This window comes from Neurospora crassa, linkage group I (genome assembly GCF_000182925.2).
Source record: "Neurospora crassa OR74A linkage group I, whole genome shotgun sequence".
Lineage (NCBI taxonomy): Eukaryota > Fungi > Ascomycota > Sordariomycetes > Sordariales > Sordariaceae > Neurospora > Neurospora crassa.
The window spans coordinates 9,355,471-9,369,450 of NC_026501.1; the positions used below are offsets into that span (position 1 = coordinate 9,355,471).

General features: G+C 50.1%; 4 protein-coding genes across 4 annotated transcripts; 1 reads left to right on the forward strand and 3 right to left on the reverse strand.

The window, feature by feature from the left end:
- Nucleotides 1-519: 519 nt before the first annotated feature.
- On the reverse strand, nucleotides 520-2,957 carry NCU09266 (methylmalonate-semialdehyde dehydrogenase). Its single transcript, XM_959608.3, has one exon. The coding sequence runs from the start codon at nucleotides 2,541-2,543 to the stop codon at nucleotides 792-794; it is 1,752 nt and encodes a 583-aa protein (XP_964701.2). The 5' UTR covers nucleotides 2,544-2,957; the 3' UTR covers nucleotides 520-791.
- Nucleotides 2,958-4,392: 1,435 nt separating this feature from the next.
- Nucleotides 4,393-7,042, reverse strand: NCU09265 (calreticulin). Its single transcript, XM_959607.3, has 3 exons — nucleotides 6,467-7,042; nucleotides 6,099-6,384; nucleotides 4,393-6,035 (listed from the first exon to the last, which is right to left on the reverse strand). Exons 1-3 carry the CDS (start codon nucleotides 6,623-6,625, stop codon nucleotides 4,744-4,746), a joined length of 1,737 nt encoding a protein of 578 aa, XP_964700.3. The 5' UTR covers nucleotides 6,626-7,042; the 3' UTR covers nucleotides 4,393-4,743.
- Nucleotides 7,043-8,034: 992 nt separating this feature from the next.
- On the forward strand, nucleotides 8,035-9,674 carry NCU09264 (APAF1-interacting protein). The gene is made up of 2 exons (XM_959606.2): nucleotides 8,035-9,348; nucleotides 9,436-9,674. The coding sequence occupies exons 1-2, from the start codon at nucleotides 8,666-8,668 to the stop codon at nucleotides 9,527-9,529; spliced, it is 777 nt and encodes a 258-aa protein (XP_964699.1). The 5' UTR covers nucleotides 8,035-8,665; the 3' UTR covers nucleotides 9,530-9,674.
- Nucleotides 9,554-11,401, reverse strand: acw-4 (anchored cell wall protein-4). Its single transcript, XM_959605.3, has 2 exons — nucleotides 10,574-11,401; nucleotides 9,554-10,420 (listed from the first exon to the last, which is right to left on the reverse strand). The coding sequence occupies exons 1-2, from the start codon at nucleotides 10,763-10,765 to the stop codon at nucleotides 9,989-9,991; spliced, it is 624 nt and encodes a 207-aa protein (XP_964698.1). The 5' UTR covers nucleotides 10,766-11,401; the 3' UTR covers nucleotides 9,554-9,988.
- Nucleotides 11,402-13,980: the final 2,579 nt, after the last annotated feature.

Genomic DNA, 13,980 nt, shown 5'->3' on the forward strand with positions numbered 1-13,980 from the left:
CATTTTTACTATTACCTACCTACCTACCTATCAAAGTAAGTAAGAAATACTCGCTGCCGCTACCACAGGGTACATACACAGTTACCTAGGTAGTCAGATCTACCATAGTCAGTCAGTGTACGTAGGCACTTGAGAACATACCTAGGTACCTACCTGGACTACCTGTCCAATTCTCTCGTTCGTACAATTTTTCTTCTACAGCTATTGGTTCACTCAACTCAACTTAACTTAACTTAACTTAACTTACTTTGACTACCTACCTAATCCAACTCCACCTATCCACTGAAGAACCCAACTAGACTAGACTAAACTAAAGTCACCTAATCCCGAGACCGAAGCCCCCAAGGCGAGTTGCAACTTAGCCTCCTCTGGACAATTGACGATTAGTGAGTGGATTAGGTTGGTTGGCCATTTTTGTCGTGTGAGGTACCTAGGTACTTTTCACGAAGACCGTACCGTAGTATAATAGATGCAGCGCTGTCCTACTAGATCAAGTCGAGTGAGAGAGATTTGTTGTAGCGGTTATGATTATTATAGTCCCGGTATGAAGTTAGATTGATGGATGGATGGGGGTAGGTAGGTAGGTAGGTACCTACTCGCAGTAGATGGACATAAAGTACAGACAAAATAACTAAAATACCAAACGTTCACTTTCCACAGATATCCCTCCCCAACCAACCAATACGGAACGAACAAAACGAACTCCTCACGAACATCAGTAAAAGATCCAAAACAAAATGGCCTGCAAATTTACTAAATTTCACTATTCATAAAACCTATCTCTTGCGTCCCTACGAATGCGTAGGCATAGCCACATCCGCCTTCTGTCCAATCGCGTCCTGCGCCGCCCAATGCGCCGTCACCGTCTTGAGCTGCGTATAAAAGTTGACTCCCGGCTTTCCATAAAACGTACTCGCTCCACCCCCCGCAATACTCTTCTTGTTGCCCGTAAAGCTGAACATGGGCAGAGGCACCGGGATCGGCACATTGATACCGACCTGTCCGGCCTCAATGCGTCTCCTAAAGGTTTCCGCGGTGGGACCGCTGCGAGTAAAGATGGCGACACCGTTGCCGTATTCGTTGCTGTTGATCAGCTCGATGGCTTCATCCAGTGTCTCGACGTTGAGACAGACGAGGACGGGACCAAAGATTTCTTCGCGGTAGCATTTCATGGAGGGAGTAACGTTGGAGATGATGGTGGGAGCAATCCAGTTACCGTTGGGATACTTGGCGGGCTTGTAGCCGCGGCCGTCCAGCAGGATGGTGGCGCCCTCTTGCTCGGCCGAGGCAATCAGACTTTCAATGCGCTCCTTGCTTTGCGGGCTAATGACGGGTCCCAAGTCGGCGCCCTCTTCAAACCCGCCGTTGACATTGAGCGCTTTGGCGCGCTCAGCCAGCTCGGGCAGCCAGTTCTTGGTCTCGCCGACCATGACGAGGGTCGACAGAGCCATGCAGCGCTGGCCGGCGGCACCAAACGCGGCGCCCACGACGGCATTAAGGAACTGGTTCTTGTTGCAGTCGGGCAGGACGGCGGCGTGGTTCTTGGCGCCCAGATTGGCTTGCACGCGCTTACCGTTGGCGGAGCCGCGCGCAAAGATGTACTCGCCTGCCTTGTTGCCTCCGACAAACGAGATGGCCTTGATGGCGGGCTCGTCGAGGATGAAGTTGACGGTGCGGTGGGCGCCGTGGACAATGTTGACGACGCCCTCGGGGAATCCGGCCTTCTGGACGAGTTCCGCTAGGATCATGGCCGCGCCCGGGTCGCGCTCCGAGGGCTTGAGGATGAGGGTGTTGCCTGTCACGGTGGCGATGGGGATGCACCAGAGAGGGATCATGGCGGGGAAGTTGAAGGGGCAGATGGCGGCCACGACGCCCAAGGGGTCTCGGTAGCTGCGCGTTTCCATGTCCTTGGCCACTTCGAGGACCTCGCCCTTGAGAAGCTCGGGAGCAGCGCAGGCGGCTTCGGCGACTTGCAGACCGCGGAGCACATCGCCCTTGGCGTCGGCAAAGGTCTTGCCTTGCTCGAGGGTGATGCTGGCGGCGAGACGGTCCCAGTTCTCGCGGATGAGGCCGACGAACTTGAACATGATGGCCTGACGGTGGAGAACGCTGGTGTTCCTCCACGACTCAAAGGCCTTCTGGGCCGAGGCGACGGCGGCCTTAAGCTCCTCATCCGTGTTTTGCGGCACGCGGGTGACGAGGTTGTTGGTGGCGGGATCGTGGAGGTCGATGTACTGGGTGGTGGAGGAGGTGACGAACTTGTTGTCGATGAACCAAGGAGTGTCCTTGACGTCGGCGATCTTGTCGTGAGTGGTAGGATAGCTGGTCGCGGTGCTCTCGAGGGCTGCGGCGGCAGGACGGAGGTGGTTGGCGGTGGCATGTATCCTTCGCGCCGCGGTGGCGGAAGGGGTCTTTGCTGGGGACGACATCTTGGAGGCGGAGGAGAGCAGAAGTGGTGATGCTCTGCGTGAACTGGTGGAGGCGAGGCGACGACCAGCGGCAGAGGCAGACGCTGAGAGACCCCGAGAAGTGAGGCGCTGCATGTTGAGTGAAGCCTTGGACCAGGGAGAAGTCGAGGGAGGACGGAAGGTAAGAGAGGAGACGGAAATGCAACCACGGGACGAGAGCCGTAGAGGTCAGTCAGTCTCTGGCTGTTTGTTGGTGATTGGTATTACCTTGACCTAATTCCTATTACCCGTGGTCTCTGCTGACTGGTTGAATCAACGACAGCATGGAGATAAAAGAGAGGTCCGGCCATGATGCCCTTTTATCATACCGCTTTCCACACGTTCGAAACCACCGTTGGCCCGAGGCGACCTTGTTCCCGGCTTGAACCAGCTCGCTCGGTTGATCGTGGCCATCCAGTGCCCGGTGTCGCTCTGTCCCGTCCTAGCGCATACGTAGTGTAAGTAGTGTACATGCTGTCGCGGTGCGGGGGAAGTGCGGAGAGATGGAGATGCTTCTTTGCTCGCAATGAATAAGCCGCCGCCTGCCGACCAACCAATGACCTTCCTCGACCCTTTCTCCCTGTCGGAAGACGGCGATCACTCTTCCCCACTGTGTCTTCATAGCGGACCCCCCTCTCATCAGGCACATCCCAGCCAAAGTCAGCCCAGCGGAAGACGGGGAAGGAAACGGATACCCGGCAACCAGATCAAAGCTCCGGGCTACTATGTAGTGTACGTACCATAGCGCGCCACCTGCATTTGTAAAAATGGTCTTGGAGATAATCCTACTGCGAGTGGATTCTTTTCTTATAGAGAGAAGGTTTTATAATGTGAAAATCATATTGGACATAATCGCTTAACTAAAATAATAAAATCAAGAGAAATAGCTTATATATAAAATATATTATACCTAAAAATCATCTTCAGGACTATTTTAAATAAAATAAATTTTTATATAGTAGGATAATCTTAGTAATTAGGATTATTTTACCCTAATTATAGAAGCGTTTTATATATTAAAATCATATTAATATAATGAATATAGGTCTTATTTTATTTTATATTTTGCTAATTTCCCTATTTAATAAATTGTTGATTTAATAAATACTTTCTTCGAGTAAAATTTTACACTTGTACTTCTTATATTAATATAAAATTTTCCAAATATATTTTCTTATAGTAATTTTACACTAATATTCTATAATAACCTTTAAAATTTTACAATTATAGTTTCCTAGTATATATAGTTATTTATAAAGGCTTAAAGTTATATTTTATTATCTATACTTAATATTAAACTCTCTCTTTATAACTGGAAAAAAATAAACTTTTTCTTCAGAAATAACTATTTGGCTTAGTGGCTAAGTAGTTAATGAAGTAGTTCTTCATTATTAGATCCGTGTTCGATTCCTTGTTGTAGTCAACATTTTTGGATATACTCTTATATATATTTAAATTTATTTGGAAAAAAAAATCTAGTATTAACCTTCTTACTTATAATATGAATTATAATTATATTTTTTGAATAAGTAAATTTAAGTTCAAAATCAATTTATTCTACTAAAATAGTCCTAATTAATGGAAAATCATTTTACATTTTAAAATATACTTTAATATTAAAATAAAGTAATCAAGAAGCTAATCTTGTTATAAGAAAATAAATATTAATATATATTAATTTTTTTATTAAACTTTTATCTTATTCCAAAATTATCTTTTTCAAAAATGATAAACTTTTACAGTCTACGAATTTCTAGTCGAACTGATCCATGGATCAGTTTCAGGTCAAAATGAAAAATAACTGTAAAATTCTTCCCAAGATGGTTTTCTACAACCCGGGTGGCGCGCTATAGTACTATACTTAGTGTCAAGTACACTAGACACTATCACGGAGTCCACCGTCACTATCAGTCAAGATAACGCCGTCACATCAACACTCCACAATGCCTTAACTACTTCAGATAATGCAAAAAAGTATTGTGATAAGCCTAGGTAGGTAAATAGCTAGAATACATGTGTGCGCGCCTCCCCACCCTGATACTCCGAGATATCGATCAAACACTTCGAAAACTGAACCCAAACCACAAAGAACCTTTTGGCCAACTATACCCAGGCCGGTATCGCTTCAGAGCTAAATGAAAATCATCATGTCACGTCAAGACACCCAACTAGATGAGGTGATCCTGTAGTCTGTTTCTTTCTTCCTCTTTCAACTATCTCAGCCTCCTTTTATTACCCGTTAATAACTAGTCCCACCTGCAACTTCCTCACCACCACCACACAGTCTGTCTGCTTCTTACGACTGGTTGCGGGTGTTGCGCTTGGTAGCCTCCTTGGCCTTCTCAGTGCCAGTGGCAACAGCCTCGGCAGCCTTGTCCTTGACGTCCTTGGCCTTCTCCTTGACATCCTTGGCAGCCTTCTTGACAGCAGGGGCAGGAGAGCTGCCGCCAGAGACAAGGGAAGCGAGGATGGCAATGAAGGTGACGAGGAGGGCGGCAGCGCCACCAGCAACCTCAGGGACAAACTTGATAGCCTCGACGGGGTCCTTCTTGGCAATGGTCACAAAGAGGTCAACCTTCTCCTTGATGTAGGTAACGGGGTCCTCGGTGAACTTAAGGTCGCTGGGCGAAGAAGGCTTGTTCTCCTCGGGCTTGGGCTTCTCAGCCTCCTCGAGCTTCTCCTCGACGGGGTGCTTCTTGAAGAAAGTCTCGTCAGCGAGAGCCTTGGCGTCCTCAACCGAGTGACCAATGTAGATGTTGTCAAAGAGAATGTTGTTCTGCATGGTCCAGATCTCGAAACCGATAGCGCCCATGGGCTCAAAGTTGGCGGGAGTCTTGTCCTCGTAGTAGTCGGGGTTGGCGATCTTGCGAGGGGCCCAGGGTCCCTTGTAGGCGGGGTTGTCAATGAGAGGAGCGCTCCAGATGCCCTTGTAGTCGGGGTTCTTCTTCATGGGCTTGGTCCAGGGGCCGCAACCAGAGACCTCGAAGCACTTGGGGTTGGGAACGGTAGGGGCAATCCAGTCACCATCCTCCTCATCATCCCAATCCTCAGGCTTCTGGGCCTCGGGGTCGGGGATAGTCTGGGGCTCATCAACGAGCCAGTCCTCGGGCATGGTGGCCTCCTCGTCGACAATCTCGTACGGGGCCTCCTCATCCCAGTCGTCGGGCTTCTTGGCATCGGGGTCGGGGATACGGGCCTGGTCAACCCAGTCCTCGGGCTTGGTGTCGTTGGGGTCGTCAATCTCCTTCTCGGGGTTGACCGAGGGAACAAAGTCCTCGAGGAGGCTGCCCTCCTTGACAGTCTCGCCATCCTGCTGGATGAGGAAGGTGTTGTTGGGGTGGACAATGAGCGTGTAGAGCTCCGTGGTCTTGACGATCTTGGCCGTCGGGGGAGCGCTGAGGTGCTTCTCCTCGTACTCGCCCGTCTTGGGGTTCTTGTGGTTGAAGATGAAGTGCACCTTGTTGGTGTGGCCGCACTTGTCGGGGCCGAACATGATGACGTAGGGAGTGGTGTTGGAGAACTCGTCCTGGTGGAGAGCCTTGTTCTCGCGAAGGAGCTTCAGGTAGGCACCACCGCACTCGAGGCCGTCTGGACGGTGTGTGTTAGCAATTGCCTGCTATGAAGAACGGGTAGCGGGCAATAGTGACTTACTCTGAAGCTTGACCTCATACTGGACAACGAGGTCCTTGCCCTTGGGGTCGATCGCCTTGGGGAACTTGGCCGAGATGGCGTGGTGAGCAGCCGCGTTCTTGACAACGAGACCCTTGTCGCCCTCCATGCCCTTGAAGACGACGGGCTCTTCGACGGACCACTCGCCGACGTAAGCCCACTCCTCCTCGGTATCGGGGCCGGTCTCCTTCTTGGCGTGGGAAGGCTTCCAGCGCGCATCCCAGCCATCGGTAAACTGCTCGAGGAAGGGAGCCTTGAGCTTGGTAGGCTGTGTGGGTGTGTGATTGGTCAGCTGCTGTCCGTGATGTCGATGTAATTGGACTGCATTGGCGACGACGGCGACGACTTACAGTAAAGGTAGGGATCTCGGCGGGAGAAACCGAGGTGGCGGCCTCGGCGACAGTGCTGGAGGAGCTCTCGTCCTTGAGCACCTTTTGGGCGTCGTCGGCGCTGACACCTCCGGCAAGGAGGGCGGCGCTGGCGGCAGCGGCAGCTACGTTGAACCTCATGATGAAGGCGAAGTGGCTGTTATCTCAAGCTGGATTCGCAGTCGCGTTCGTAGGTGTGTGTGGTAGAGGTGTTGTGGATGGAGAGAGGGGTTGTGGCTGAAAGAAAGACGAAGTCAAAGTCGAAGTCGAGTTCGAGTTCGAGACAGACAGGCAGACAGACAGAGACAAGAACCTTGTTGGGCAATGGATATTCACTCCCACGGCACAAAGAAAGGAAAGAGGAAGAAGAATGTAGGCGGCGATGAGGGGAAGGGGTTTCGGTGGATGATGAATTAAAAGTTTCCAGGCGCTGGTTATACTGTAACCTCTTCACAAGTGACAACGTGTCTTCAATGGGCCGCCCTGGGTGCTTGAGATGACAGCTACAGTCAAGTCTGCAATTAGCGATCAGAGCTATAACGATAATCTGTTTATAACGTTCGATTTCGCCGCCACCGTTCCATTTGTATGAGAATCACAGCAGTATAACGATAATTTCCGAATTACGGTTACGATCAAAATCCTGCTTAGTAACACATACAATCTGGTATCTGATCGTTATTTTCATAGGTAGTAAATACAGGAAATACTACTAACCTACCCGTTCGCCGTACCTAGACTGCTACTTCTCGGTACCTAAGTACCTATCTGGACCTGTCTTGGCGTGCTTGGCACTACTGGAAGTAGCGATAATCTGGTTATAACGTTCAAAACCCCTGTGACGGCTCTGATCGTTAATTGCAGAGTTGACTGTACTGGGGGGCTTGGGGGGCACGGGGGGGAGGGGAGCTTGGTTTGGCGCGGCGGCAGCGGGCGGGATGCTGCGGAGACCTGTGACCAGCATTGGTTATTGCGGGGGCACAGGTGTGAGGCACAGGCCTGTCTGTTGCTGGAGGCTCCATGATATGACAAAGTGGCCTCTCAGCGCCCGTCGTTTCGGAGTCCAGTCGGCTGGAACTTCAACTTGTGGAAATGCTTCGAAACTTCCACGGACGGGATTGGACAGACGACAGGGGTCTCTCTTTTCATTGGTCAACCTTGGACTGTATACTAGTAATTGTTCTCTTAGTCTTGGAACCCATTGTCATCCCTCTTTGCTATGCAGTGTACAAAAGAGCCAACGTGTATGTGGCACAAACGGTGGGTTTTCATTCAGCTCAGCTTCCTCAGCTTGAACCTGTTGTTGTGGTTGTTGGTTTTGAAGTTGTGTCCAACTCCAACATCGGAATGTCTTCACTGGCACCAGAACATGGGGCCATGGAAGCGTCCCGTCCTGTTGGTCAATTGTGTTGGAGTCGGTCATTTTAGCGCGTGTAGATTATGTGGGGCTTTCCGTTTCGACCACGAGCATGGCCATACAGCGAGATGAACGCTTTCTCGCCAGTTGTTTGTCTCTGTTCGTCTGGTATGAACATGGTGATGTTTGTGCGGTGAATGATAGTTTTCCTGAAAGTTGTTTCGAGGAATGTGTCCACCACCGTGTCTTCCATTGTTCCGAGATCTCGATCTTCGTCGGATGGATCCGCATCAAATAAGTAACCATTCTGGCAACGGCTGAAGTTTCGAACGAACTTGTCACATTCGAGTTCGGGGCTCAGCCAAAGAGGAACCTTCCATTGAACTAACCCGTGGCTTTTTCTGTTTCATTATCCGTCCCATTTAGCCTCATCTCGCCAGTCTTGATCTCGAAGCTTCACTGGCAATATTTACACGGTGACAAGTAGGATCCGCATGGCAGAAGCTCCCGACACTAGACCACTATCCATAGCGCCATTCTTCCCGCATCCCAGTCCTCTTCCTAAACTGGGGGCGGGACCACAATTTTTTTATTTCTTGGCGCTAAACTTGGGTTGCTCCGCGCACGTCAACAACGGCCGCTATTGAAATCGCGAAATCGAACCCCTCCACTCCGTGCCTGAAGGGACCCAAGCCCGTGCCGCGATTCCCAACTCCGCGACCGTTTATTCCCCCGGCCGTCCGTCCGTCCGGTAAAACTTCACGACACATTCCCAGCCAGAGTTTCGCTTGGTGCCCTCGGCCGCCTCCAATCCCGTCGCCAAAATGTGCTCTCCTACTACAGAAAACAACAACAACAACAACGACCATCTAGTCCAATCGTCCGACCCCAACCACCCCGCCAACCTCATCCCCGCCCTCTGCGCCAAGTTCTGGACTCTCGGCTGGGTAACCGGCACAGGCGGCGGCGCCTCCATCCGATCCGATGACCTCGTCTACCTCGCCCCCTCGGGCGTCCAAAAGGAGCTCATGAAGCCCGACGACATCTACGTCTTGTCCTTGGCCGCCCAGGCACAATCGCTCGACAAGCGCCAACGCGTCTACCTCCGCTCGCCAGCCAACTACAAGCCCTCGCAGTGCACGCCCTTGTTTCTGGCGGCGTTCACCAAGCGCAATGCGGGCTGTTGTATCCATACGCACTCGCATTGGGCGGTGCTGGTTACGTTGATTCTGGAGACGCAGGGCGCCGGCAAGGACAGGGAGTTTATGATCAACAATATCGAGCAGATCAAGGGGTTTGGAAAGGGGTTTGGCAAGAGTGGGAATTTGGGATATCATGATACGTTGAAGATCCCGGTGATTGAGAATACGGCGCATGAGGAGGACTTGACGGAGTTTTTGGAGGAGGCCATGGATAAGTATCCGGATACGTATGCGGTGTTGGTGAGGAGGCATGGTGTCTATGTGTGGGGGGAGAATGTGCACAAGGCCAAGACCATGTGCGAGAGGTATGTCTGTTCTTTTTCTCGTGTCTGTGTTTGCCTACTGTTGTTGTCTGGCCGTAAGCTAACCGTGGGGATCTGTGTGACAAACAGCTTGGATTACCTCTTCCAACTGGCCGTCGAGATGAAGCAGCTCGGTCTTCCTTGGGTAACCGATATCGAGCCTACCGTTCCTACGAGGAAGTAAACAACAACAATAACAACAACAATAGTGATACCACAAAAACAAAGAAACATTCCATCAAAATCATATACACAAGTTCAGCTCAGATGTGTATCCACAAAGTGATTCAAACCGCTGTGCTTACTATATATACTACAATACCGCTCGTCACCACTCACTACCTTCCGACTTTTATCCCAAGGTTCCAAGGAAGGTGTGATAATAAACACAGACAGACCCAAATCGCCACAGCTGCAGCAGCAGAAGAAACCCATTAAGTCCATCAGTCATCCATCCCGAGCCATCATCATCATGCATCCAAACCATACATAACCATCAAGCCATACCCATAACAAATCCACCCGCTCATTCCATCCGTCGTGTCAGCTTATAGCCATAACCATCACATCAAATCATACATTCCATCCAAAGCCATCAATCATCCCACCCACCCCAACTCATGTTCTCATAATCTCACATCCCTTAAAGCAAAGCCGCCACAGCCCAAAGGAAGCCTCCCAACCCGCCCACAGCCCCAGCAGCCCGTCCCGCCGCACCACCCGCACTCCTCGTGCTCTCCACCAACGCCGTGCTGGTATCACCCTTGTTGTCATCATCACTCCCAGAAGTCTCGGTAGGCTCAGCAGCCGCGCTAGTGCTCGTAATCGTCGTGGTAAACGATCCGCTGACCATGGTGCTGACCACCACGACGTTGGTGCGAGTGACGCCCGTGGTACCGGAATCAGTAAGGGCGGTACCGGTGGGGTTGGCGACGACAACGCCCGCGGCGCCAGTGGTGGCAGTGAAGTAGTGCTGGCTGATGCAACCTTCTACGCAGGATTGGTAGGCGGCGTTGTCGGCGTCGGTGCCGCTGCCTTTGGGGCAGGCGGTTACGCAGTCGTTGGTTGCGTTGACCTGGAGGAAACAAGAGTTAGTGTGTGTTGGGGGTGTGTGTGCTGGCAAAAGATTGGTGGAGCTGAGGGTTGTTGAAAGTGGTGAAAGAGAGTGACAGGTGAAGAGAGAGAGAGAGAGAGAGAGAGAGAGGAGGTAAGTAGGTTAGTAACGTACATCAGAATCAGAAGGGTTAGGAACAGCAATGCACTTGCTCGTGCAAGAAACGTCGCCGGCGTCGCAAGCTTCTATGCACTTGGTGATGGCGGCCTGCTCCGAGTTGACAGGGTACGAAGCCGACGTGGTGGCGTTTTGGGCGCTGGCCGTGAGGGCGAAGAGGCCGGTGAGGATGAGAGGTGTGAAGCGCATTTTGGCTTTTGGCTTTTTTCGTATGTTTTGTTTCGATTGGTTCGTATTAGATATTATCTGAAGCGAAGGTATTCCGATATCTTATATCGTCGTCGTGTTATGCAAAACAGCAAATCTCAACAAGCGAGTGTGAGAGCGAGTGTGTGTGTGTCGTCGGTTTTCAGTACGCGTATCTTACTTAAGAGATGGAAACAAAACAAAAAGTTCTGAGGAGAGGAAGAGAAAGAGAAAAGGAAAAAGGGAAGGAAGGGGGGAGGAGAGGAGGTGGAGGTTATATGTTTATGTCATATAAATAGTAAGGGAAGAAGAGACAGGCTCATACGACATACATAACATGGCTGCGTGGACAAGACTAACTAACCAACGGACAGACACACACACACACACATGGATGCAAAGCCACCCACGGGCACCACTTCCCTAGCTAGCTCCAGTTCCTCCTAGTCTCCATTTTCCATGTTACGGACCTTCTTCTCCATTCACGCCGTAGCAACCAGAACCTACCGTGGCTTACCGTCACGCACCACTTAGACAACTGAATCCATCCATTTGATATCCCTGCCTGAGCACACACTCGATTCGGTTTATACCCTTTTCGTAGCATAACAGCTAAAGGTCGGAATACTGGGATAAAACATGAGGTGGCCAGAGAGAGAAAAAAAAAAAACAAAAAAAACAAGGTCACGATACCTTGGATACCTGCCGACCTGCCTGACTTGTCGTCGTCGTCGTTGGAAACATGTTTGGTACATAGGTGATTTCCACTGACTTCTCCAGTCTGTCTGTCTTGGACTTGCTGGACAGGACTAGGACATGGGGCGCTGCTGTGTCTTCTCCACTGACAGTCTTTCCCCCACAAATGTCCACAGACACGAAGGCAGGGACAGGGGACAGGGGGGGTGGGTGGCCTGGTCTGAGCGGCGGCCGCGAGCCATTCAGCGAGCCCTTTAAGTGGTGGACGGGCATCAGATGGGGTCAGATGGGAGAGAGAGAGACAAACAAACAAACACCACTGGGCGATCCACGAAAGGAGCGATGCGCCTCGAAAGTGGATATATGTTGTGTTGTTAAAGACGTTCGATTAACCTCTCTGCTGTGCTGTGCTGTGCTGTGTTGTGTTGTGCTGTGTTGTGCTGGACAGGATGATGGATGTCGTGTCACTCAAACAGTCCTCACACACACAGCCCGGTTCAAGCGTTGGTTAGTTGTGTGTTTGTGTGACCTCGCGAAATATGGACAGACAGACAGACACGGCAGAGCGAGAAGAGATTGATTGTCTAGTAATGTTTTTTTGCCGGTGGTTCAATGTCATCCCTTCCTTTCCCACGATGATCCAGTCCCTTTGTTGTCCATTCCCTTACGAGCACAGACGTTATTTTTTTTTTTTTTTTTTTTGCGTTTGCATATACATAGTTAAAGGATGTCAATTATACCTTCTCTAATTAGGTGCAGGTCACAGGGATATATATACCTCTATATGTACAATCTTGGTCAGAACTTTATGCGCACTTCCCGCTGATTTTCCCTTGACTTGGCCGGGTGTTGTAACCAAATTAAAATTACTACTTGCCGCCACCTACCACATCCATCCATCCATTATTCCTTTGTTCATAATCATAATCATATCTGTTAGTGCGGTGCTAATAGTGGTTCGTAGGTGGTGGTAGGTAGTATCTATCGAGACATCCATCCTCCCGTCCCGTCACAGGAGGGAGATGCCCGGGCCTGGGCAGTGCCAGTGTCGAGACGAGGAGGACCGAGGGAAAAGGGAAGTGACGAGAAGACAACCAAAAAAAAAAAAAGTGGGCGTGGTTGCTATTCTTCCCGAATCGGTAATCCCATTCAGGGCAGTGACCAATCAAAACCGAGACAGAGTTTCGGAGTTTTTAGTGAAGTTGCAATCATAATTCGTGTCGGTTGTTGTTTGACGCTGGGCCACGCGCTCTGCTCTCTCTCTCTCTCTCGGTTTCCTTTCTTTTCCATTGTGTTCACTCTTTTTCTTTCTTTACAAAAGTTGGAAGATGACGGATTTTGAGACTCATGATATTGCCCGGATTTGTTTCGAGATCAACTGAATTAAGCAAGACCAATGGCAACGATTGCAACTTCAATTTGACAGACAAAAAAAAAAAAAAAAACTTAAAAAAAAAAACTTCAGTTGATAGGACAGACCGCGCGGGGCGGGCCGAGGAGAGTGCCCTGCACTGTCCAAAAGGAACGGACGATGCACTGCACTGCACTGCACAGCGAGCGTCCTGCACACACTGCTGCACTGAAAAAGAAAAGAAAAAGAAAAAGCGAACATCGATGCGATGCACGCCTGACTGTAAATCCACATTCCATCAAATCCGTCCCGTCCGAGCCAGCCACCACCCCCGGACCCGGACCAGGACCGCTCAGCGCAAGCCATTGCATGACCATGATCAATGTGACTGACTGACTGACTGACTGACTGACTGACACAGATGGAAGGCTGGGACTGGGACCGGGACTGGGAGGGTGAGTGGGTGATCAGCATCGGCCACGCTTGGTTTCGCTTGGTAAAATCGTTTGTTGGCTTGGATTTGAATGTGAGGCGGGCGGTCGCCGGAGAGATAGAACTGAAACACTCACTTCCTTACTACCAGGCTACCAACCTCCAGCTTCTGTCAGCGGCCTCCAATATCCAATCTACCACAAAAGAGAGGCTGGATCCATAGGTAGACGAAGACAGAGAAAGAAATTAATCTAAGCAAGGTGATAAAATCTTGGAGGGTACCTTGGTTGTTAACTGAAGTTGACCCGAAACCGCGGCACGCCTTAGGTAACCCTCGTTATGTATGTAACGCTCACACTCACACTCACAACTCACAACTCACAACTCACACTCACAGACACCGCATCGAATTGATCGTGAACGACTTCTTTTTTTTGCTCCTGCGTAGAGATAGGTCCGGCCTAGGTAGGCCCTGTGACACAACTACTGACAAGTCGCGCAAGGCAACTATGGTAACTCTTGGAGGTTACCTACCTACCTACCTACCGTAGCTTGTATTCGTTTCAAACTTTAAAAATTGACTTCCATCATTATTTTCCGTAGGTAGTAAAACTTTGTACATACATACGTACATACATACATCTTGTATATAGTATACTAGACTACACCCTTGTGGTATGTCATTTGTATACACCAAATGGAGAAAATTGACAATGAATGAAACTCTTCATTGCAAGCT